Source organism: Saccoglossus kowalevskii, chromosome 4 (genome assembly GCF_978046115.1).
Source record: "Saccoglossus kowalevskii chromosome 4, keSacKowa6.1, whole genome shotgun sequence".
NCBI lineage: Eukaryota > Metazoa > Hemichordata > Enteropneusta > Harrimaniidae > Saccoglossus > Saccoglossus kowalevskii.
This window is the reverse complement of record NC_140644.1, coordinates 18,281,857-18,307,188: the sequence shown is the minus strand read 5'-3', so window position 1 is coordinate 18,307,188 and position 25,332 is coordinate 18,281,857. Positions and strand designations below refer to the sequence as shown.

General features: G+C 34.0%; 2 protein-coding genes across 8 annotated transcripts in view; one reads left to right on the top strand and one right to left on the bottom strand.

The window, feature by feature from the left end:
* Positions 1-369: 369 nt before the first annotated feature.
* On the bottom strand, positions 370-9,264 carry LOC100369094 (trafficking protein particle complex subunit 2-like). Its single transcript, XM_085497903.1, has 6 exons — positions 9,134-9,264; positions 6,169-6,306; positions 4,771-4,856; positions 3,488-3,548; positions 1,816-1,902; positions 370-1,165 (listed from the first exon to the last, which is right to left on the bottom strand). Exons 2-6 carry the CDS (start codon positions 6,262-6,264, stop codon positions 1,067-1,069), a joined length of 429 nt encoding a protein of 142 aa, XP_085354029.1. The 5' UTR covers positions 6,265-6,306; positions 9,134-9,264; the 3' UTR covers positions 370-1,066.
* Positions 9,265-9,461: 197 nt separating this feature from the next.
* LOC100369528 (pericentriolar material 1 protein-like) overlaps positions 9,462-25,332 on the top strand; it is a 35,919-nt gene continuing 20,048 nt past the window's right edge. For 3 of the 7 annotated variants that reach the window (XM_085497900.1, XM_085497899.1, XM_085497897.1), the window contains exons 1-16: positions 9,463-9,645; positions 12,240-12,387; positions 13,425-13,664; positions 14,023-14,139; positions 14,619-14,660; positions 15,011-15,163; positions 15,746-15,877; positions 18,958-19,053; positions 19,694-19,889; positions 20,916-21,127; positions 21,450-21,585; positions 22,099-22,237; positions 22,569-22,733; positions 23,058-23,118; positions 23,253-23,482; positions 24,034-24,237. In XM_085497900.1, the coding sequence (XP_085354026.1) occupies positions 12,244-12,387; positions 13,425-13,664; positions 14,023-14,139; positions 14,619-14,660; positions 15,011-15,163; positions 15,746-15,877; positions 18,958-19,053; positions 19,694-19,889; positions 20,916-21,127; positions 21,450-21,585; positions 22,099-22,237; positions 22,569-22,733; positions 23,058-23,118; positions 23,253-23,482; positions 24,034-24,237 (2,267 nt within the window). In that variant the 5' untranslated portion in view covers positions 9,463-9,645; positions 12,240-12,243. Of the gene's footprint in view, positions 9,646-12,239; positions 12,388-13,424; positions 13,665-14,022; positions 14,140-14,618; positions 14,661-15,010; positions 15,164-15,745; positions 15,878-17,419; positions 17,696-18,957; positions 19,054-19,693; positions 19,890-20,915; positions 21,128-21,449; positions 21,586-22,098; positions 22,238-22,568; positions 22,734-23,057; positions 23,119-23,252; positions 23,483-24,033; positions 24,238-25,332 lie in introns of those variants that run through there. The other 4 variants (XM_085497896.1, XM_085497895.1, XM_085497898.1 and 1 more) reach the window with 3 other exon arrangements.

Sequence of the window (25,332 nt, the reverse complement as noted above, 5' to 3'; positions counted from 1 at the left end):
ATCCTAAAAACTATATGCATCATCTACCAATAATATTCAAGATGTTAACTGCTACTATAGACATTGCATTGAGAGGGGGGAGTTTCACAAGACTTGTTTCTGACGCTAATATTTTAATATTATCTCTTCTACTACCGTAACAGTACCATACTATGAAGACTAAGTTTCCTATAAATCACGCCCTCGTGTGACAACATGTCTGCGACAAAAATAGGGCCACTCATGTCACTGTTGTGTTCTGTAGTAGCTTAGTTACAATATACTAAATGACAATAAACTATTTCATCACAATAAAATTGCTCTTACCGATTCACACTACTTTTATTTCACGCATCCACTTCATCTTTAGAAAGCACAACTCTTCAGAAGTTATAGCGTATCTTCCATGCCATACTTTATTATTTATTAACGACAAGTGTAACAGTCTTTTCACCACCAGACTTTCCCGCCCAAATTCTTCAATATTTCTAAAGTGAACCCTAATTATGGAGTCAACAGACAAAATTTTAGACAATTTTCAGTTTTCAATCCAAAAATTTTGCTATTTTTTTCCCAATGTTCAGAAGGGAAGAGCAGACGACAACAAAAATATTTTGTGAATTTGTGATGAAAAGAGGGAACTGGTGGTGAAAAAGGAAAAGTACTGGTATTTTTATTCTGCAGACTTTTATTTATGTGTAATCATCACATAAACGTGTTAAAAGTTCAAAATAAAATGGCTTCTAAAAAAAGGCATGATATACAAGAATTTTAATAAATTTTTGAAGATGCGATATATTGAATTATATTAATACGATAAAATACTATTATGACAACAATTTCCAATACATTGTTATCCCAACCGTGTTCTGTGGCCCATCACATGACTAGTCACATGACAAATACATACTCCTGCTGAGCCACTACAAATACTACCATAAGTTAAATAGTTTATTCCAATTGTCAATGTCATGACAACATTGCCAGAACTTGTCATCCTTGTAACCACATTGCCAGAACTTGTCATCCTCATTAACATATTGGCAGAGGTTAAAGTAACTAACCACGATGTACACTCAACTGCGATCTAACTTGTCAGAAACTTCCGTGCATAAAACTGTGCTTTCCTTTCAAAAGACGCTGATTTTACCGGCGTGTTTGGTTCATAAAATGGATTCATTGAATGCTATAATGAAAAAAGATTGAACAATTACAACTGGAACACCTTGACAGTGAATAAATAACATTTGTTAGGAAATATTTTAACAATACCGGTGCAGACATAAAACAATGCATTCTTTTTTATCAAGGGCAGATGAATATAAGGGTTCATGATGAAATCTTGCCTGCATGGTCATGTACGAAATCAAAATGTGAATTATCCAGTAATGCAAGAATCGAGCATGCACAATTGTAATATGGTATTTGTTTTGGGCATCCCCATTTGCTCATATTCATAAACAAAAAATTGTAATACCGTATTTGCTCTATTAGAAGTGCATCTATAATAGTTCATACATGCATTTTAAAATTAAACATTGTATTTATTGTATCCTTGTATATCACAAGATAACTGTTGTCATTTACAAGTACCAACAGAGCGAACGCAATATGAAGAATGTATATTAATATCTTATGCAAATAGTGTGTCAAACATTCTAAAGCGTTCACTGCATTCTGTGTCCATGATGGTTTGATCAAATTATTTTAGAAATCACACTACACAAATTATCATATAACGTGATAGTGATAAAAATTGAGCGGTTAACAGTTAACAATGAATGTAGAACACACCATCATCTACGTCCTTATATTAGTAAAATAAAAAAGGCAAACCTTAACATAAATCTCGTATATCTCTTGAAAGAAATTTTTAATACCATCTTCATTTTTAACGTCATGTAGCATCATAAACCTCATACGTTGAAAGTGTTAAGAAAAAAAAAAAGATTCACCTGTACCATTATTGATATCTATTCATCCAAAATAACAAATGTTCTGCTTAAAGGCCACTAAGGTCTGCCACGAAAAAGCACTTGGTGATTATAATGTAAAAAACACACTGTTAAGGCTGAGAAAAAAAATATCTCTGTTTCTTGTTTCCAGACGCATTATTTTGAACTATGTGCCTCAGACGTTTTTTTTCTTTTTTAAAGCATTCCAAAATGCAGAAAAGATAACTGCGATTACCGGTATCATACATGGCATATGCAGGAGGTCCCTTGATCATAATCCAAATACACAAAATATTTTTACTGTGCGACCTGAACTAGTAAGTTGTAATTACAATGCACACTAACAACTCTGCGGAGAGTTTTATTTTCTTACAACTGTTTTTGAAGACTTATGGATCAACTTTTCAAACTTTGCATGTTCAAGCTGGCATTCCACAGGCGACTGAAAGTGAGAAATCAATAAGAAATCATGACAGGTTGCGAAAGTTGAAGTACTGGTGAACTTGGTGTTTTGGCAACTTGTCCAAATATATAGATCACTCAGAAATATGATGTGATATCACAGAGATTGTCATGTAATAATTTGAAGATTTCACAGTCAGATAAAAAAAGACTAATTTACATGTAACATATACAGCCAATGTGTATTTGTTAAACTAGCAAATGTAGGAATCCCAAAATGAAGTTGATTCAACGACACTAGTAATTGCAATACCAGTAATAGAAATGTTGACACTAAATGTATCAGTTTGTCATTTCAAAACAATCTGGTTTTCACTGAAGTCCCACACAACACTGTAAAACATGTCTTTTTAGTTAGCATGTTATTTTAGCTACCTGTAGTTCAGCTAATCTGTAATATCGCTAATTCAAGATGTAGCTGATTTAAAATAATGTATATTCTCATGATGAGATTGGTGATACTTTAGCCAAGTTAAGATTCGGTTAATTCATGCATTGAGTCAAAAATTCGCTAAAATTACATGCAGCTATTACAAGGAGTTTTACAGTATGCCATTCCATTCAAAAAGTTGAAAATAACAGGAATTACAATTGATAGAGCCAATGTGATCCTGAAACCTTACATCTTAAGTTATTACTGAATTGCAAAACATAAAAACTTAAAATATGTAGTTGGGGATCTTTAGGAAAAGAAATACACCATGACTTTTTTTTATAAATAAATCTGTTTTGGCTATACTGGTTTATTTTGTGTGAGGGAACAAAAGTTGCCTTTGATCTTTAAGTTTTTGAGTCACCTTTCATAACTTTAACAAAAAGAAAATCCACATAATTGTTTTCATATTTTTTTTCAAAATTTTGATCAACACCTGCAGCCAGTAGGAAATTAAGTCAAGTTAATCCAAGATTATGGAAATAATCATAAAAAATACATAAAAATGGACAAACTACCACATCAAAATGTTGGCGGGAATAATATGCTTTCAGAAGTGTTAAAGAGTCAATTATTAAGCTGATTTATATGGAGCATTTGTAAGAATCACCTTTCGACAAACACTCAACAAACAACTGAATAAAAACAAAAGGATATGACCAGCGGTAACGAAAGCTGAAACGAACCATTCATTGAATTTATCCACAATTTTCAGATACCTGTCAAAAAAAAATAGAATATTCATGATTAATATTAAAAATGGTTACAGAGGACATTTTGCACACCATGCTGATAGCTCATCACTAGCTTGACATTTTTTGCTTGGAAAAAACACAATGGAAACCATATGTTGGTTTTGATGAAACTAATGGACTAATGCATAGATTTGATTAGGTTTTGGTTAAAATCTGTGCATATTAATTACCTAATTTGCATGATAATTAGCTAATTTCCGGCTGTTTCATGACCGTTCTACTGATATCTAAAGAACCACTTATTTGATTTTGATGAAACTTGTTACATGGTTGCTCTGAACTAATGTACAGATTTGATTAGCTTTGGGTAAAAATAGTAAATTTTTGGCTTTTCCACTGACATCTCAAGTACTAATCATCACATTTCAGTGAAACGTGATACATATATGTCATAGGACAATGCACAGACCTCATTGGTTTCAGGTTAATAATATTTGCATATTAATTACCTAATTTGCATAATTAGTCAATTTTCAGCTTTTGATATTTCAAGTACTAATTGTTACATTTCAATGAAACTTGGTACATAGGTGCTCTAGGACAATGCACAGACCTGCTTAGTTTTGGATTAAAATCTGGTCATATTAATCACCTAATTTGCATAATAATTCATAATGTATTGGTTCTAAGTATATTTCAATAAAACTTGGTACATAGATGGTCTGTGACATTATGAAGACCTAATAGTTTTACATTAAAATTTGTGCAGGTTTCAGCTGTTCCATCAATATCTCAGGTACTTATCATCTCATTTCAATGAATCTTGGTATGTATATACTCTAAGACAATGCGACCATCTAATTTGCATAATTATTTACTTTTTCAGCTTTCCACCAATTATTTTTAGCATTAATCATCACATTATAATGAAACTTGGTACATGTGCACTCTGGAACAATAAAACCTAAATTTATGCATAATAATTGATTAATTTGCATAATAGAGGTTCTCTGAAAATCTCTCTCACAGCACATGGGAGTTCTTTCTAAGCTTTCTTTGATTTTAATAAATGATGCCAGTTGATTGCCACATCTGTTCATTCACATATTTATCCGTGAGCCAATTCACAAGCCAAATTGCCAACTTGTCACCCAAATACTACTGATAATTTCTGCTGTCATCTGAAAAATTGTAATGTTTCTTTTCCACACAGTGCCTTTAAAATTGACGAGCTACAATAACTTACATGTTTGATGTGGTCCACATATGTTCATCTACTAAATCCAAAGCAGCATGAGCGATGAATTGATTCAAATGCCTATGATCGTCTTTCTGAAACAAAAACAAAACATAATCATTTTGTTAAAAATAGAAGAAAATATAATTGAAAAGAAAAGATTGAAGCATTCTTGGAAAAATGCAATGCTCATTAACCCAAGATTACAAAAGAATAAACAGTGCAGCCTTTACTTTAATTTATTCAAACATTTTCCCTTATATGGTCACCAATATTGACACGTAATGGGTTATTGGCGTCACATTCAAACAATTGTCTTTGTTTTCATTGGACACAGAAGCACTATAAGTGTGATAGAAATAGAATCCAGTCACTTAAACAAACAGTAGCACAGCGCAAGAGATTTTTCGAGGTCTTTTCGACCTATAATCTTTCGATAAATTATGTACGGGTTGCATCAACCTCCGCAACGCTTCATTCAATACAATGCCCCATACTGGTTTTGTGCATACTTTGCTGTATTCTTGTGATAACCTCATATTATAATGCCAAAAATATTAGTTATTGTTCTTAAATAATATTTTATTAATATGCAAATTATAACATATTGATATGCAAATGAGCTATCATGTTGTCCAAAATCACTGTACATCATGCTCCACATGGTACTGTATCAATCGAGCAATGAGAACTTTTAACAATCAACAGCACAAGGTACTATAATTTGTGATAACTAAGAAATATGATTACACCTTTGTGACCTTATACACCATATAATAAAATTTTCCCGTTAGTTAATAAGTAAACAAAACTGAAATGAGTCAGCCATTTTGAATCAGAACATGAAACAAATTACAGGAGTGCAAGAAAGTGAAAGAGAAAGTGTTTAAGAAAAAAATGGCCGCCAGTCGGCCAATTTTAAATCCCATGCTAAAAACAATATGACATGCATCACGGTCTCATTATGTCTGAAATATGTACAAAGTTTGAACAAAATCCATCGACACATGACCGTGATTTGTCTCCAGAATGGCAGAAATGCTTGATTTTGTTGAATTTCATAAATAGTAATGTATAAATAACATATGCATGGAGGTCAATGCATAGTCCCCGTTTTCGGACTGTGTTTGAACAGGACTGATAAAATGTGGGAGTGATAGAATACTGTAAAACTATTAATTTTCCCTGGTGTTTAATATTAGTCATATTCACTGGATTTTAAATTCACAAATTTTTTCACTAAAACGATAGGCACTACGGTATTCTAAATATTTCCTGGATTCAATTCAGCAGATTATAATTATTTAAACTTAGTGAATAATGCATTTACTGTAACATTGAGATGATGATTTGTTTGGGTACAATGTTTACCGTACATCTTGCTTAATAACTAATAGTTCATTTTACCTTTACATCAGCTCCTTTGGAAAGTGAAGAATGCTCCATTTCAAAAACTGGGTTGTCATGGTGGCCAACAACGGCAAAATAATAATTTCCCGTCATGTCGACGACAAGATTGATATTAACTATGATTGATTACTTTCCCTGTTAAATAAATTGAAAAACAAATATACAAGTATTAAATCAATGAACTTTGGCAGGCTTTCAGCTGTACTTACAGGCAAGCACAGATAATGTACCAGTAACTGATTTTCTGTTATGTTATTACTTAAAGGGGCACCTTCCAGTTAAGATTAATTTCACAACAAACTTACTTTCTGGATTAAAATAACAATGGATAACAAAAGATAGATTAACATTGTAAACAACATAAACAATAGTGTCCCATGATTCTTTGGTGCAATCCATGGGATTGAGCGGTTCCCCTTTAATAATATTGAGATTCAATCTATATACGACTATGAATTATGAACAAGTAGGAACAACTCAGTTTAGTAAGAATGTACAGACAAATAATATTCCCCTAAAGTACCCCGGTACATTTGGTACTTAGAAATCACTTTCAATCAGATGAACTTAAAATAGTACATGAATTTTACTTACATGGACAAGCTTTGATCATCACTGTGAAAATTTTGCACAGATGTCAAATGTATAAATGTATTAAAACATTTGATTTTTATAGCTATAAGTTTTGCCAAAGTGATAATTATGGTGATTTTCTTAATGTTAATTGGTACAGTTTCATGGAAGTCTTTTGAATATGCTGATACAATGTACTTTGTGAAAAATTGCTTAGTGGACATAATTAACATTAATAATTGTCTTTGAATAAAGATACCAAAATAAGTCCTATTATGAGGCATTGTTGTTATTAAAATTATCCTCAACTACTGACCTTCTTTGTAGTTCATACCTTTGACATGACATTATTAGATGCAATTCTTCTTCAGTTTACTTTGCATTACAACAGGTGTTTTTGGTTTTGTGTGCCAGCCAAATTTTTTTTTTTAAATAACTTGCTCTTGAAGTTCAATATACACAAGGTTGAAGAAAAATTACTTGAGTGATCCTGAACTCTCAATTGTTAACACAATTGTTAACAACGATGACAGACATACTAACACAATTGACATATACCTCATTTTTTATTTCCTAATACAGTATTCCAAATAATCTTCTACAATTACACTGGGTTTTTAAGTGCTTGGATGCTACTTTTCAAAATAGACAGATAATATGAATTTGAACACATGTTGAAAGTTTGGAAGTGCACATTACACACAGACTTGATATAATGAATAGACATGTGATTTATACAACTTTATTGTAAAAAAAGAATTACATCGGTAAATGACAAAACGTTTAATAACTTTTGTAATACGTTTAACAATTTTTTTTTACTTTTTGTAATGTTTTTGTAATATCGATGACATGACAAAAAAAACTTAATGCATGAACTACTGGCTAACAGGCTGTAGCAATATCAAGAATTATGTTGCAGTTTTCAATCACGCAATAGTGATGTGTCCTAAAGGATATATGAGCATGATGGGTATTGTTATCACCCTTTGCGAGAGACAACTGCAATTACGACACCATGATTAATGAAAACATTTCGAAAACATTAGTTTATCATACTAACAAGCCTGGAATCCATCCATTCTGAACACACCTAAAAAATTCTCTTGATAATAGACGGTATCTGGTCTAAAACACAGGGCACCCAAAATAGTTACCAGTATTTATTATCATATTTAACAATTCAGAACAATTTTTGTGATATTTTTAAAGAGAAGCTCAAATGTTTGTACCGTATGAAGTGGAAAAACAATTTGTTGATTAATTGTAAGCTTGACTTTTACAGGTGTGCTAAAGAAAATTTTAAATTTGAACATTATTTGGAAAAAATTAAAAATAAAAATCATAGAATAGCTTACACTAAATTTAGAACTTCTGCACATTTTCTTCCCATTGAATCCGGTAGACATAAAGGCATTTTGAAGGAAAATAGGCTATGTAATCTCCATGAATGCAATGAAGTAGGGAATGAGAAACATTACATTTTATATTGTAATAATTGTCAATAATCAAAGAACAAAGATCTAGATTCCTTGCAGCTTTATACATCTATGCCCCAAAGCTGGAAGATTTTAGCATGGATGAATTATTTCCTATTATTGTTTCAAGTAATGATTTTTTCTTTCTTAGCATTTTTGCAAAATTTATTTTCTATATTCTTGATATGTTTTAATACTGTAAGTTTTTGTTGTTCTGAATGTTTTGTTTTGTTATTGTTATTTTTGGACTTTACTCAAGTTTTCATTGGTACGTTCCAAATAAAAAATTCTATCTATCATATTTACCACAGCAGACAGAAAAGTAAACAAAATAAATAAATAATGAATGCAGAAACAAGTCGGCATGCGTTGTGCGACTCAAACCATGGAAGGTACTAACAGACCATTAGTACCTTCCATGCTCAAACTAAGGCAAAGTTGGTTAATGGACTTGCTGTCCCTAAAGTCGGTGATAATCGGGAGGGTACATAAATTGTAGATTAGTTTATTTTTAATTACGTCCTTATTAGCCTATGAATACTGTATACTTTTAGTATTATCTGTAACCATTGCCACTCTTTCCGGGGAGTGAGTATGTGTTAATAAATAAATACTAAAATATTAAATATTAAATTAAATTTCTCTTCCGTATCGGTTATTTAATAACATTGGACATAATGGTAAATACTGTGGAAAGAGTTCCTTTTGCAGCTCCACCTCATGAGGCATCAATCACTACTGACAGTACGCACGATTGCTCTTTGGTGTAGTAATCCGTACCCCCCCCCCCCCTCAAAATCGTTTTCCGGTTTATTTCATGTCGGTGTGTTATTGTGAATTTGACAAAACCGAAGTGCGTTGAAATTATTGAAATGTAAAATGAACTGTGTGTTGCAAATATACATACTAACCTTTGCGAATGTGTAGAATGAGTGAATGAAAAAAACAACAACAATCACCTATCCACTACCGACAGATCCTGTTTTGGTAGCCATCTTAAATGTGTTTACCCAGAACTCTATGCGAGCAGTCTGACCAATCAGAATTTCTAAAAAATAAATGCGCGCCATGAGCCTCCTTATTCAGTAATTCATGTACTCTGCCGCATTTGTTAATGTAGTTTTTGTGATTTCATTCGTTTCAGCATTTAGTCACTAATACAACATCAAATTAAACATACGAAAGTTCAAGCAAATATAAACCTTATGATAAATTTGTTAGATTTTCATCGAGTACGATCTATTTTGTTCTAACATTTGAAGCCGCATAACCAGACCCCAACAATAATCAATTCGCCATGTCCCAGGTAGTTCAAGATGGCTGCTCTCTTTTTGCATTTTTGTGAAAGATCTTTGCAGTGAGAATTTCACAGAATTCAGAAGTCCTGAAGGTTGCCGCTGATACGGGCTGATTGCACCATTACGTATGTATATTTCTCCTATATGTTGTAAATGATAAGAGCCAGTCAATATAGTTTTGGCGCAAAATTTGAACTCGACAGGTGCTTCGGTTGTCATGACTGTATCAGAAGCCATCGTCTTCCAGCACGGGCACACGAGTGATCGTACCGGTGTCTATCTCTGTGGAAACACACACAATATTGAATTTTTACGTATAAATGCGTGTAATCTAAATATCACCGATTCCCTAATATTATTATGTTTCTCAATGTCTCGAATGAATTTACACATTTCCGGAAATTACCCTTAATGGTCGGTTTTGCAGTTCTCGAGTTAGTCGAAGAAACAGCAATGTCACCGACTGTCTGAATTGACATTTGTATCGTTACTCAAATTCAAAACAAATTATGTTAATTCCTTATAATGAAGTTTGCGATGACAGTATTATTGTGTGAATGGTTGCCACCAACACATTCTAGTTGATCAATAACACTAGAATCGTGCAGTGCTCTCACCGTAGTCAGAAGTGATCGGTGAAAATAGATTGTTATCGTGTGGTTGAACCACAAATCACATCGTTTGTTCGAATTATAAAGCTAGAAAACGTTTTATGTGGATTTGTTTTGGTTAGTGTCCAAATCGTTTTGATGAAATTGGAGAGGGCGTGTACTTATTTTCTTCGCAACGTGCTGGTAATACCACTTCATACGTTCTTGTTTTGACTTGAAATCGCTTCTTGATTGACAGAGCATGGAAACCTCAGTCCACGCCGCGCTGTATAATAACGTCAATCCACGCTGTAAAAATAAGAAAAACAAAAGTTAATTGAACACTTTATATATTCAAAAGATATTTTGTGATTAGATAGGTATTTTACACTATTATTCTGAATTTTCTTTCATACCTTATTAAACCTGGCATGGTATTTATCTTCTTGGCGAAGACCTGTTGACTAATAACACAAGTGACTGAAGGAAATAAAGATTTCTAGTTTTGAAAAACCTGTCTTCTTTCATTTTCTATTTTTGACAATCATTCTGTAACCCATCCATGCAGTGTCAATATCTTTTTATTGTTAATGATTGAATGACCTCATTTTGTTATCGACTTGTGTTTATATTGTATATACCTATATTTGTTTTCTCATTGTTTCTATATAAAACTATTTATACGTCATAACTTTGGTATTTTATGTGCCTGTAAAAAAAAAAAGTTTGAACTCGTATATTATAAGTGTGTCTAATTTTTCAATGATTTCCCGTAAAGGAGCAGGTGGTAGGGTCCCTCAAGCATCAGTAATTAATGATTCTAGATATTACTTTGCTCATTTAATATTATTGCACCAGTGAACTGAGTTGATCTCTACCTTTGCATGAAACATTTGTCTAATTGTTTCATGTTACTGCTTGTTGATAGCAATAGTTTTCGTGAGAAAAACTCTGCTTTCAATATAGACTGGACATGCCTGTACCAGTCACGACACAGTTCACCTTGTATGCTAATTGGTAAACAATGGCATTCACATGTGCAGTTACTTGTGTTGTACGTACAGATGTCATATCAGTTCAATTTTTGCTGCTGCTCTGTCGGCAAAGAGTTTCTTGGCTTCCATACTGTGAAATAATTAAGCAATGCCAGGGATGATTGGAATACCATCCAGGTAAAAACATTTATATAGAAAATCACCTTTATAGTGTAGACAGTTGTATTTAGGTCACTTTTTGTTGTTCAACAACATCTATGTACGTTGTTTCATTAGGCTGCAAAGCATGGATTGTTTTCACTGGGATGCCTTTACAGGTATACTTAGTTACAAACTTCTTCACAGAACTATCTGATGGTATTTTTTGTTGTTCCCCCCCCCCCCCCACAGTCTAGACTTCTAAAGCATTTTTGTCTATTTTTATTCGGTCAGATGTCATGTGAGTAGTATTTATTGCACTTCTAATGTACCATGCCCCATACATGCTGTGTTCACTCACTGTGACTTTGGCAGCAGTTGCATTGTAATTTAATTACATCAAATTCACATAAATAAATGTACTCAAGCACAAATTGTAAATTTGCTGTGGTCTTTTTTTATTAACTTTTGAAAGATATTTCGATTCTCATAAACTAAATATAATATAATTACATTTTAATTTAGATATTTTTAATATTTTAATTGTCAATATAATATAGCCAAGGCATGAACTTCTGAGTTAAGAGGAGAATCATTTTCAAGACAATATTGAAAAATATTGCTTTGTCATATAAAAATAGTATCGGAAAAGTTTGTATTTTTTTAAAGGAGAACAAGACAATCTTCTATTTGTCTTCAATATCCCTGTGAAGTTCAAGCTCTGATATACATGTCATTTATAAGCCCCCTTAATAATTCATAATCTGTGCCAGCCATGCTCTAGTACTTAATCATTGCTAGTATTGTGGTGAATCTGTAATTGACCTTACTATTGAAATGCAAATTCAACTTTGCTGATCGCAGCAACCAAACTATGCCTCTACAAGGGCAAATCTTTTAACAAGCACATAATCCAAAGTTTCCACTTATAAATTATGTATGTATATATGTTGTGACTTCCTTAAAATGTGATCTTTTTATTTTTTGTGTAATCAGCATTATGGCAACTGGTAGACAGAAAGTGTCAAGGGGTACATGTAGTTCTTCTGAACCAAGGCGTCCGTTATTGTATCGACCAAACCCTACTGAAGAAGACCAGCAGTTGAATTCTAATGAATTATTTGATGACAGACTTAACAACTGGGTAAATTTGATTCCTTTTTAGCTTTTCAAACTGTCAATCATATTTTCATCTCGGCTGTCATTGTAGATGACAGAGCAGAGCTGTTCATATCGGTGATTGTCCCCCATCATCAGTCAACAATTGCTCAATTGCTCTGATACTTGGAAGACCTCTGTCAGATTTATTTTATTATGATAACTTTGATTCTTTATTTTTGGCAAATATTTTTCTTGAAAACTACCAACCCGATTGCTTTGATATTTGAGGTAATTTTTTTGATGAAGTTTAGTTGACATGTTTTCAACAGCCAGAACCAATCTACTTTTTTGTGGGTTAACTGTTTTTTTTTTGGGTGTGCATTGCTTGACTTGGCTAACACAATGTTCTTGAAGGACAGTGTAGCTATTTCGCCCATCAGGTCGTATGTAATTTTTAGGAATCATCAGGGTACTGTATTTCTTAATTAATTATATCATAATATGATATACCTATCATGGGTATGACGATCTAGCAAAAATTAATACTAACCAGTATACAAAATGTAATTTGTGAAACAAGTGGAATATAGTTTAGTTGTAATATAACAAAATCAAATTGTGGGTATTATAGTATTTAGATAATTCTATTTACAAGTGAAAAGTAGGATTGCAGAATAATGCAAATGATACCAGTTTAGTGACTTTCAGTTTTTTGCTTGAGTGTGGTACCTGTGCGATGTAGTGCGATGTGTGATATTTTTGGGTAACTAATTTTTTTCAAGAGATAGGTTGATTATAATATTGTAAAATCTGTTGATTTGTAGAAAAGCACATAAATCTAACAATTGAACAGAATCATGACTACAAGAGGTTTAAATTTCTATTAGCTACTTGTATGTATTTAAAATGGTGTAGTGCTGGTTCCGGGGTTCATTCTGATATGGACGAATCCCTAACTCTTTGTTGCAGTTTGATAAATTGTTTCTTCGATTTTGGATGCTTTTTTTTTTGTATTATAATCGTCATCTGGCCACTTGTTTTTTGACTAACAATTACTAATATTTGACATATTTCCACTAGACTAATTGGCGTCCAAGCACAACATTTGCAAATCAACTACAGAGGCAGAAAAAAAAGAAGGAAGGCAACCGTGATCGAGAGCTTCCCCTTGGACTTGAATCTCCTCCAACCAGCGCTCTACTTCGTCACCATACCCCGGCAACTTACCCAAGAACGCAATTCATCTCTGGTGTCCCTGCTGCAGAGCGTGCTGCTTTGGAATCACTCAAGCAGAGATTGACATTCAGTGAAACTGACGAGGTGAGTTTTTATTCTTGCTTTGACATGTAAGTTAGTCTTCTCATTCCCCAAACCAATGTATGCTCAACTAAAAAATGTTATACTTTCATCTCAAAGCTGTTACACTTTGTATCAGGGGAAATAAAATTAATACAAAATGCATCAGGTTAGAAGAAAATTTTTCACATGAATTAAGGCCTGGAGAGAATACTGTATACAATTCAACAAATTTTGAACCAAAACTATAGCTAGAACACCAGAATGAACTGTAGTATAGTAATCCTCTTCTTTGCCTGCCAGTGTCGTGCATATGATCACCCAGCAACTACAGAAACCCCAAAACTTATTGAAATCTACATGTTTTTATTCTCTGACACAGCAGAGTGTTGATATGGAAGGTGCTCAGGCAGCTGCTAACAACGAACGAGAAGTGAGAAGACGTACAGCTGCACATCCATTACAACAACAATCTAACATATTGAATGATGTTGATGCAGTAAGTGCCTGTTTTACTACATGTAATGTTACCTGCTTTAGAATGTATGTAATAAAATTTGCAAAGATTGCTAAATCGCAAATAGTGATAAGATTACAAAGACTGAGTTTTCATTCCTTCACATTTTATTCAGCTGGACTTAAGACAAAATGCAAATGCACTTACTGTTTTTGTGTTAAAAGTGAGTGAGTCGTCACTTGCGCATGTGGCAGATGGCCATCGTGTGTTGTTGTTTACAAACAAGTATCTACCCATGAGCATTTGCGTTTTTAGCGTGCATTGTATTTGTTACTGTTGCTTGGAACCCAATTCCTGTGACGATCCTGCAACTTTAAATACGGTTTTCAATATTTGTTACTGCTACAGAATAAAAACAAGTGTCAATGAGATAGGTATGTCTAAGAACTAGTTTATGGCCTACATGTTGTACCTGTTAGAACATGAAACCAATGAATGTGTTCTCTTTTATTTTCCTGTAGCCTGATAGAAATCAAATAGTTGCTCGTCTTATGCAGATACGGGTAAGTGTGATTCAGTTGTGATTGACCATAATTAAATCCATCTAATTTGTCAAAATAAGTATACGTAAATCAGGTTAAAGATTAGGATTCAGCTGTTTATGCAGTTTATTTGTTAACTACAAACAATTTACCCATTTTATTCATAAACTGGCTGTTATTTTGAAGCATATAAATGTATGTGGGAAAAATATTTATTGGAATTTTTTATTCTGTTTTGCAGAAACAATATTACTATTCTGAGCACTATTATATGTTATCAGTGCTCAGAATCACGTTATTACATTTATCATCCTGTTGAGTTTAATTTCTGACCATTACATTCATAAAACTGTAATTTATCTATTCTATAGGACTATCAGAAGCAAGCTGGGGCAATGTTGAGCAATCTGCAAAACTCCAGTGATAGGGCGTCCAATACTGATCAAATAAGGAAGCTTGAACGCCTCATAGACCACCTCAAGGACCAAGAAAGAGGTTACATGAATCTTCTTCAGCGAATGCTGGTGAGTATTTGTAATATTTGCAGCTCGCCTGCAGTGTCTCATCCATAATTTTCAGCACTTCATCTTTTTTTCTTCATGAACTGTTTGCAATTTTTACGTATTTTATGCTTGGTGAATAAATTTACCCTTTTGTTCAGGGACATGTAATTTCACCTATGTGTGTCTGTTCACACCTGCATCTCTGATATGCCTTAGCTGATTTCATTCAAACTTCACAAACACACACGCATCATTTCATATATATGCACATGCATTTGTTTCATGATCCAAGTCAATTTTAGAGATAAATATTCATCAAAATCGAGCACGATTGTGCATGGACGTATTTCATTCAAACTTGGTGGATCCATTGAACATAATGGGTACTTGATGCACATTTTTTTTCCCCCAGATTTAATTCAAAATTGATGATTGATGGTAGTAGTTGGCAGTTACTAAAAAACTTCCACATTGAGAGGCAAACTTCCTCGTGGTTTCCAAATCCTAGATTTTAGACATTGCTTGGTCCAAGTTGGTACTCAGACGCCATTGCACTGTTTAGTTGACTAAACTATTCCGTTGTGTTCTGTTGTTTCTTTGCAGACAGACGATAGTGGCATCGGAATAATGACTGAAAACCAACAAAACAATTCTGGTGAATCCAATAGTACCTCACTAGCAGAGAGTGCCTCAATTAACATGGATGCCAGGTCTGATATATCCGAAGCAACTACGGTGAGTCATACCTAATTACAAATGCCAAACACTCATGTGTCAATGATTGGCTTAATAATTGACGACATATTTAGTCAGATGGTCTGATTTTGAAGCTGTACACACATCAAATAGTTACAGTAAAAATCTTTGACTTTATTTTAGTACAATATGGCGCAAAGTGATGTAGATCTTTTGAGTCAATATGCATCAGTTGAGATTATATATTGTAGTGTTGTACTCGTTAGACTTGCATTGACAGATTTTATTTAAACGGACCACATAGATGATAGTGCATTTACTAAGTGTGAACGCATTTTGTATATTACCTTTATCTGCAAACTTAGATCATTTCAACATCTAGGTTGTTCCAAATCTATGCATAGTAAGCCCAGATCTCCAATAAAATTTTGTTCCACTGATTTTTCAAGAAACAATTCAGAGCCTTCAAGCTATTTTTTTTTTATGAGGCAAAGAGCAAAGATTTTATTTCCGTTGAATTTGTAACAAAATAGAATTAGGGACAGTTAAGACATAGACATTATGAGAAGATTATGCTCTGGAAAAAATGTGTTGTCGATACAAGCTCAGATCTTTTATTTCAATATCCTGCAACAGCGGTGCCAATGACTAATTTGAGCAAAATGTCAGTTTTTGGTCTCGTTACCATTTAAAAAATACATTTGGAAATTTTACAAGTGGCAAATTTGTAGAGCAAGTTATTTTGGAGCTTGGTCTTCAGATTTTCTGTCATTGGTATTGGCTATTGTTGATTTAAAATATATATGACAGGTTATGGGTCCCAGTCTTTTTATTCAATTTTACACAATACCACTCCTGGATTTTATGGTCATTAATCCATACCCTTGCAGTAGGTCGGTAATTTTTAGACAAAATTTGATAGTTTTTTTTCATGCATCCTAACATATCCAAATAGATAATCTGGTACCATGGTGGTTGAAAAATCGTTTTTGATCCCCATGAATACAACTCAAATTTGTACAGCAAGATGTTCATCAATCCTTGATCATACATTACTCCACTGCCATGGTTTCAGCCAAAGTTGTAACAAATTAATACTACCATAACCAGATTATCTGTGAAACAACAACAAAAAAATCATGAGTTTTCTGTTCTGAAAGATGAGGTGACCTAATCTTATTGACAGATGTACAGCTCTTTCAAGATTAATACTCACAACTAATTATTTGTAAATGTATCATTTCATACGTCACAACTTAGTAAAGTCTGTGCACAAATCATGTTTGAAAATGTCGAAAGAAATCAGTACTCTGCTTGTGATTTTTTTATTACTTGAATAAGTTGTAGTATTCCTTCTAATGTATCACCTGTGTCATCTGTTGCTGACCACAACCACCAGATCTTTGCTTGTATAATTACAATGACACCAGTGGTTTTCTAGTGTAACACTAGCTCACTGTTTCAAATGACTGTTTACATGTGAGTGCGTATCAGTTAAATTATTTATTGATGAATAAAGGTGAAGTGACATGTGAGCTTATTGTGAATTTTATTTTGAATGCTGAAATCAAGGAAGGGGAATTTACTATGAGTACCCGGCCACGAATTGAAAGCCGCCTTGGCGAACTCTTACCGGAAGCTGAGCAAAGTCATGCATCTCCCAGAGCTGCTGGTACCAATGAACTCAATAAATATTACATGGAAATGCTAAACGAATATAGAACTGAGTCACCTTTCAATGAAACATTAAATGAAACAGTCATCCGACGGCGAACAAGATCTGTGTCAAGCGGCGAGACGAGCAGCCTCAGTTCTACAAACCGGAGCAGCTCAAGCGGGGCAGAGAGTGATGACGAGGTAGAGCAACTTGAGAGTCCAGCAACACCATGCCAGGGGTGAATTTTATTTAGCACCTTCTGACAACACACAGACTTTACCACCAGTGATGAAGGCTAGGGAATAGGGAACCTGTGGCTTTTATCATTGACATGCATCATCAATAATTGCTTGTTTTTTTGTTGGTGGTGTTTTTACAACTTCCATGAATCATCTTGGGCTTTAGTTAGTTTCATTTTAAATTTTTTTGAGTTTGCTTGAAAACTTCATGATTATCATCTTAGATTTGAGGATTGTTGGCTGCACGATTTATCCTTTGTTTGTTTTGGGTACACATTTGCTTTCTTCTATCTTCTACTCTCATGCATGCCAAATCCGGAGGGGTTCAAGCAATGGTGGTTGGTAGATTTGTGAAAACATGCATGTATAGAAAGTCTACTTCATATTCCATTCCATTCATTTACAATAGTAGCTTAATATATACACATGTAACTGTCAGAATGTGTGTGAAAGAGTCACCCCTGTTGTTGTGTTGATGGACCCCCTGCTGTTTTCTTACTGTTTTTTTTTGTTTTTCTCACTGTGGTTCGATAAGGTATTACATCGTTTAGACGCGACCCAATGCAATCCCATTGCACTCCACCCCCAAACAGACCTATACGTACACACGCTTGGTGTTCTACTGCCATTGCTGTATGTATCATAGATCCTGCATACTGCTCTGATTGTTATATAACCCATCAATAATCTACCATTCGTCTTTGCTTGTTATCCTACCCGGTAACTGCTTCATCTATTCTTTTAATCACGCATTTCTGTTATATTTTAGTTTTTACCATCCTCTACAGTAATGTAGTAATATTTACTTGATGTGACACAGTATTGCTATTTCATTTTATCTTTTATGATAAGTCGATTAGTCTAAAATGTATTTTTTTTAAATATAGCGTGTATATCTAGTATTTATTTAATGTTAACACTGAATATATCTTTTCTAAGATGAGGTTGCATCATATTAAAAAGTAACATAAAATAATATTGTGTATGAAAATGAGGTGTTCTTTCAATAAGTGGGAAACCAGTGTCACTATGTTGCATGGGTTTGTGAAAGTACTATAAATGGTAATGATTTTCAATATGCATTCATTACTTGAAAACTATATCTCAAGTTGAACCTTTTCATATTCACTATCCTTGTGTGTTAGTTTGTCTGTCATTTCCATAGTAGCATCTGTGTCCACACTTTTTCAGAGTTTGATCGCTGTTCATTTGTGTATTTACAGCAAGACGGCGCTGATGAGAATGTCGAGAAAGAAGATCTAGAAGCTCTGAGTCAACAACATGAATTATTGAAAAAAATGCTCCAGCAACAGGAAGAGGTACTGTTTATCGTTAGTGGTTGCGTTGACCACCAACTTCTGCTTCTTGGCAATATTACAGAGGGACCAGCATTTTATAACAAAAAAAAGTTTTTTATAATTAAAATGATTTGTCAATCTTTCTATACTTGTCAGGACTTGAAATATTATGAAATATTAATACAGTCCCTTGTTTATATTTGTGAGGAGTTTCTGTTTACTGGTGTTCTCTGTTTATTGTCCATGCTGTTTTAAACACTAATGTTACCTCGGTACTCAAAGTTCCTGCGCTACTATTGTAATGTTTTAAAAGGCCTTATTTCTACAAGTCTAAAATATGAGAAATATATTGGTGATGTGTACAAAAAGTAATTTTATCCTCAGACAGAAATGTGCCCGAAAAAAATGTGGCTGAATTTTCGACTGTATTTCTTCAGGGCATATTGCTCAATTTAAGTTTGATGTTGAGTGTGGTTTCTAAAGATTTTTTTTAATTATATTTTCATGCTTTTGTCACTTAATTTTAAAATTGAAACAGTTATGACCTAAAGCAACCCTGTTACCATCCCAAAACCTACATCTATACATTAATCCGCCAATAGACTGTCAGATTTACTTCACACTTCTAACCAATTTTCTCAAACTCACATATATTTCACAGCTAAGGGCATTGCATGGCAGACAACAAGCTCTGCTAGCCTTGCAGAGACAGATTGAAGGCCAGTTGAGAGAGAGTCGCAATGAGGGCGAGGATAATAGACACAAAGCCAGAGGATCTCGAGATAGAGAACAAACGAGACCACGAGATAAAGAAAGTAACCGTGATAAAGAAAGACAGGACAGAGAAGGGGAAACAGGTATGTCATTTTATGACACAATCTGTAATTGCATTTGCAATCTTGAAATATAAATCGAAGCAACTTTGTTACTATAGTTCTCCAGTGTTGATTTGTTTTACCTTCATTCAAGCATCAGGTTGCTGCGAAGCAATGATTTCATTTCTAGCTGGCACTGCGTTAATTGCCATTCTTGCACATTGCTGTTCAAAATCTCATCTCTTCTTGTTGCATGTACTCGCCAGCTTTTCCTGATTTATATTAACAAGCATCATAACACCTGTCATTTTCTGTCATCCCTCTGAATAAGAGTTTGTCTTTCTGCTTTTGAAAAAAAAAAAAAAACTTGTATTATTTTATTTTGTGTTCAAAAATAGACAGTGAACTAGCTTGAGTGAAGTTTTTCAGAAACATGTTAATGTTTCTAGCTTAATGGTTTGACAATGTTTCGGTTAGTGAAGTGTGCCCTCATCTTCGAGGGTGTTTAAAAATAGAAATATTACTAGTAACTTTTGATCAGCCAGGCTTAACGCCTTGTCTGATATTGAAATGTATTTTTTTTTCCAACAATTTACATGTATTTCGATTGGGATAATTATTTAGAGTGGTGAAACCAGCTCATTATTATCTTCATTGTTAGAAATTGTTCTCAGTAAATAACTTAAAGGGGCACCTTCCAGTTAAGATTAATTTCACAACAAATTTACTTTCTGGATTAAAATAACAATGGATAACAAAAGATAGATTAACATTGTAAACAACATAAACAATAGTGTCCCATGATTCTTTGGTGCAATCCATGGGATTGAGCGGTTCCCCTTTAAGATTTTAGGGCTAGAACTTTGAGTTCAGGGGGCTCCCATTTTCAAGGCAGAAATTGGCTCAGCTTATAGGAATAGTATCTGTATTTTTTGAAGGGCACTAAGGTATACTCTTAGGGCATCGTGGCAATTGCCTATGATACTTGTATGAAGTTAAATCTCTTTGCTCGGTATGCTTGCTTGCATCATGGGTGCTAAAATTCAGCTCTGTATCTATCATAAACAGCATCACAAGCTTCCACCACTGATTTTACAACCACTGGCACTACTACTACAGATCAGTCCGAATCATCTTTGCCAGAACCAGGTCTGGACTTGGACGCTGAACGGCGAAGATTAAACCTGCTGCAGCTGCTGGCAGAGGATCGAGAAATGAGAGCCGCTGAACTGATGAGAGCTCGAGAGGAGGATAGAAGGGAAAGAGAAGTCCATGTGGAGGTACTGTAACAATAATTTATTTCACATGCTATTTTTTTAGTGAAGTAACCTAAGTAGTATGTATGCTGGTAAAATGTTATGGTCAATCGTAAATGCTTTGTATTCGCATGTACTTGATACTTTTAATTCTGTTACTTTACCCAGGCCTTAATACATAGATATATTTTTGTCAATATGCTTGACATGTGTACAGTACTAAGCAACGTTTCAGCATCTTTTACTTTCAGTTGAGATTGCCCACATTGCTAACCAATTACAAATATGGCAAAACCCTTCCTTCTTTGTGAGTTAACTAAACAAGTGGTTGTGCATTCCATTGCAGGATACACTGCAAGCTATGGCCTCAGAACGCCTTGAGTTGCAAGATAAGCTCCACTCTTTACAAGATAAGAAGCAACAGATGGACGATTTACTCCAGCATCTTCAAGGTTTGCGAGCACAACAGATCAATAATTTGGGTGAGTTGTGGTTAGAACCAGTCAGTTATGTTTCAGTAGAGAGGCATGCTTGTCACCTGTTGCTCAAACTTCCATTGTTTATGGTTTTGTAATTTAAACATTGATCTTATTGCATGTGTGCATTATTATTAAGATGTTAATTCTCAAAAAGCTATGCTGAAAGCTGTTCAGATCCAAATAAGAATTCAAAATCCCAAAATGACGAGACTAAATATCTCTAGAAATCTGCACACACCTCATGCTCATTATGCTCCTGAGGGTGGGGGAGTGTGCCCAGTTTCTCCCCATATACAGTACAACTGCTGTGTGAAATGCCTCATTCATTCTCCTAGAAAATAGAAAATTCAAAAAATAAAATAAAAGAAATAAAATGCTGCTTACCAAGACATGTCAATGCAAAAACTCACATAGCACGATGTACATGATATAAAGTATACATGGAGCTACCTCCAGGAACCATTGAATCAATACAAATCTTGTAAAAGTATATGTAAATGATTCTTTACATTGCAGATGCCGATTCAGCAGCCAGCGGTAGTTCATCTCAGCTACGAATTAATGAATCTATACAAGCTACAGCATCAGCCAATCAAACTCCACATGATGCAACACAAGAACTGCTTGATGCTTTAGATGCTAAAGAAAAGTTAGAGTAAGTTTAATTTTACAGTCTATCTGAGATTAATAAAGCTGTAATAAAATTGTTATCACAGGACTCAAACTTTGTTATTATGAGGGCACCGTATTTCAAGGTAAAAACTTCTGAGAATGCTTTGAACTACTTGAAGTGTGCTTTAGGCATTTCAGTAGGGACTTGAATTTTGATCCCTATATCATATTGTGGTTATACTTTGGTGTAGGCTTTTTTGTTTGCTTTAAAAACAAGTTTACTGGAAAGACTCTAAATGAGTTTAGATTTTGGATATTGAAATAATAAGTAGTGATAAATATGTTTTTCTTTTTTTTTCTTTTTTTTTTTTTAGAAAGCTACGCGAGGTGAGAGACAGACTAAATCATCTTAGAGATCTTGTTCAGTACTACCAGAATGGAAATGAATTCATACACACAGAAACTAACCCCAATGAGAATTATGAAGAGACTTCATCTATGGCTGACTATGAAGATCCAATACTCATGAGGAATCTTAGGTATTACAAATATGACCTTAAGGCACATGCACTTTGAGTTTAAATTTAAATTTTGCACTACTGGGCATGTTCCTGCAAATTTGCAATGCATTATGGGAAGGTATATCCCATTGTGTGTAATGGGAGCGAACCTATCACACGGGAAACTCTAAATTAAATATCAATATTTGGAAATGTTTTAGCAATATTAGGATTGATGCTGCAAACTAGAGAGGCAAATGGCTAATATTCAGAGATGTTGCACCCACAGTTATTGCAAAATGATTATACGGTACTACATTCCATGTGGTTTTCTCATCTCGTGTTTGTGTTTTCTTATTTCAGAGGGCTACAGAGATCTGGATTCTTATCAAGTCAGGCTAGAGATCAGAATGAAGGATTTGCAGTAAGATAGTTAACTTTTACTTTTAGGAAATGTTGAAATAATTGTAACTCATACCTAATTAACAACTTTTCTGAACATGGAAGGGTTCTGTATAAGCACACTTGTAAAATAAAAATGTTGTTATTTTGTCTTAGTTGTCTGGCAACACTAGAAGGGATCCTCGGCAAGATACTACTGATGATGAGGATGAAGAAGATGAAGATGATAATTTAGCAGATGAGGAGGATGACGATGATGATGATAAAGATGAAAGTGAGAATGTTGAGAAAAGTGACAGCGAGAATGATGAATACGACACTGAAAGCAATCATAGTTCACTGTTAGGTGCTTGGGGTGAAGACCCAGAAATAAAGGAAAAAGTCAAGTAAGTTTATTTTGTCTTTGTTTATTTTGAAAAACCTTGACATAGAACACATTATATTAGATATTAGCAAAGATTTATAAGATAAGGATATACATCGATATCGATGTATCTTGTGAGTGAGTTTTATACATTTTTCAATCAACTTGTTTTGACCTATAAAATCACAGATCGTTTCAAAAATTTGCCAAAAGAAAAGGCCTTTAACAGACTAACAATTAACAGATTACCTATTCGTTAACAGACTCGCGCATTTGCACAAATATTTCTGGAACTGTGGTTTGTCTTCAGATTTCTGATCTCGCTATTCACGTAACTTCATATTTGAATCTTATAGCATCTCGCACCAATTTTTTACCCTTACTAAATTATTGGTATTAGGTAAATATGAAATTATACTGAAGAATTGAAAGACAGGTTTATCTAGGGTGTGGTTCAAGCAGGTTTACTACAACTTATAATTTAAAATATATTGTAAAGTACTGTAAAGTATCTTGGCAATCAGAGATCTATCGTATATATCGTTACATAGCAAAACTTGATTCTATTCATAGGAAGTTGAATGCTGCTAAGAGGAAGCTGCGAAGATTACAGGAGTTAGTAGCCATGGTCCAGCAGACGCCTGAAGCCGTACAAACATTACCGGATGATTTAGCTGAACTTGCAGCTAGTATTGACGGTGATATCTTATCAGAAAAGGAGGAACCACCAAGGAGTAGGAAACGATCCAAGGAAGGCAAAGTAGAAGATAAAACTAGGTAAATGATAGCAGTTTATATAATCCTCCAGCATTTTACTACTACTGCTGACTGTAAAATACTCAATTTTCGCTATTTTTGCTGAAAGAATGGTTCAGTGAAAAAAAAATCCAGTGAAATATACTTGTTTTCTTATATTTTACATTTAACTCGTCAACAATCAGTGAAAATAAATTCCATACAAAACACCCAAAAAGCCTTTTCAGCGAAAATTAATTCAAACTAAAAGTATTTTACAGTATTAGTACACTCACAGTAAATTTTAGCATAGTATGAATTTCTCACAAGATCAGCTTCTTACCTTCACAGGATTACTTATTAAATTAGAATTACCGTTAAAATCCTATTATAAACCGCATACCTAATAGTAACCGCACCCCTGATTTCGGCTTCAGTGTTAAAGAGTTCTCAACAAAAAATTGAAAACATGAAAAGTACCTATTACTAACCGCACCCCCAATTCAACAAGACCGTGACTGACTTTGTTTCAACCAGCTGGTACATTGTTCCTAATCCTATTCATTTGTTTCGACAACGTGCCTAAAAATATTCACACCTCTTTATTGTTCAGTAGTGTTAGGATGTCAAACACGCAGTGAAACTGCTTTCGTTCTTGCGACAACTTTTGTCAATACTCCTTATGAATACGTCCATGTGTCGCAAGTTTTCGACAATGAGTTATCACCGAAAAACTGTTAAATTCTTTTTCAATGCTCAGTTTATCTTTCGAAAACAACTCTTCTTGATTTAAAAAAAAAGTCATGTTGTTTTCCCATGGAAATCAAAGCCAAAAGATCGCACTACATTATCGGTAAATCACTTCCGTGTTTCGTTCACCATGAAGTCGGTGACCTGTCATTAACATATTTAAATGACTAAGGTAATTTGAACACATGGGCACTCCAATTTAGATGTCAGGGATGTCAGCATTTTGATTGGTTAATTAGCGACCTGACCTATCCAGTCAAGTAACGTCTCGTGTGAATTCAAACTACATGGCGGATGTTGTATCACATCGATCGTTTACATGTGACCAAAATAATTCGCTTACGGTGAAACTAAGTTGAATTTTACTTGCATTTGATAACAATTCAA

Bases quoted from the DNA above. Each gene is read 5' to 3' on its own strand.
- LOC100369094 (XM_085497903.1), bottom strand. From the start codon at position 6,264: ATGACGGGAAATTATTATTTTGCCGTTGTTGGCCACCATGACAACCCA. The intron at 3,549-4,770 runs GTAAGTTATTGT...TTTTTTTGACAG, and splicing joins ATGTGGACCACATCAAACAT to GTATCTGAAAATTGTGGATA. The intron at 1,166-1,815 runs GTTTGCCTTTTT...TTTTCATTATAG, and splicing joins TATACGAGATTTATGTTAAG to CATTCAATGAATCCATTTTA.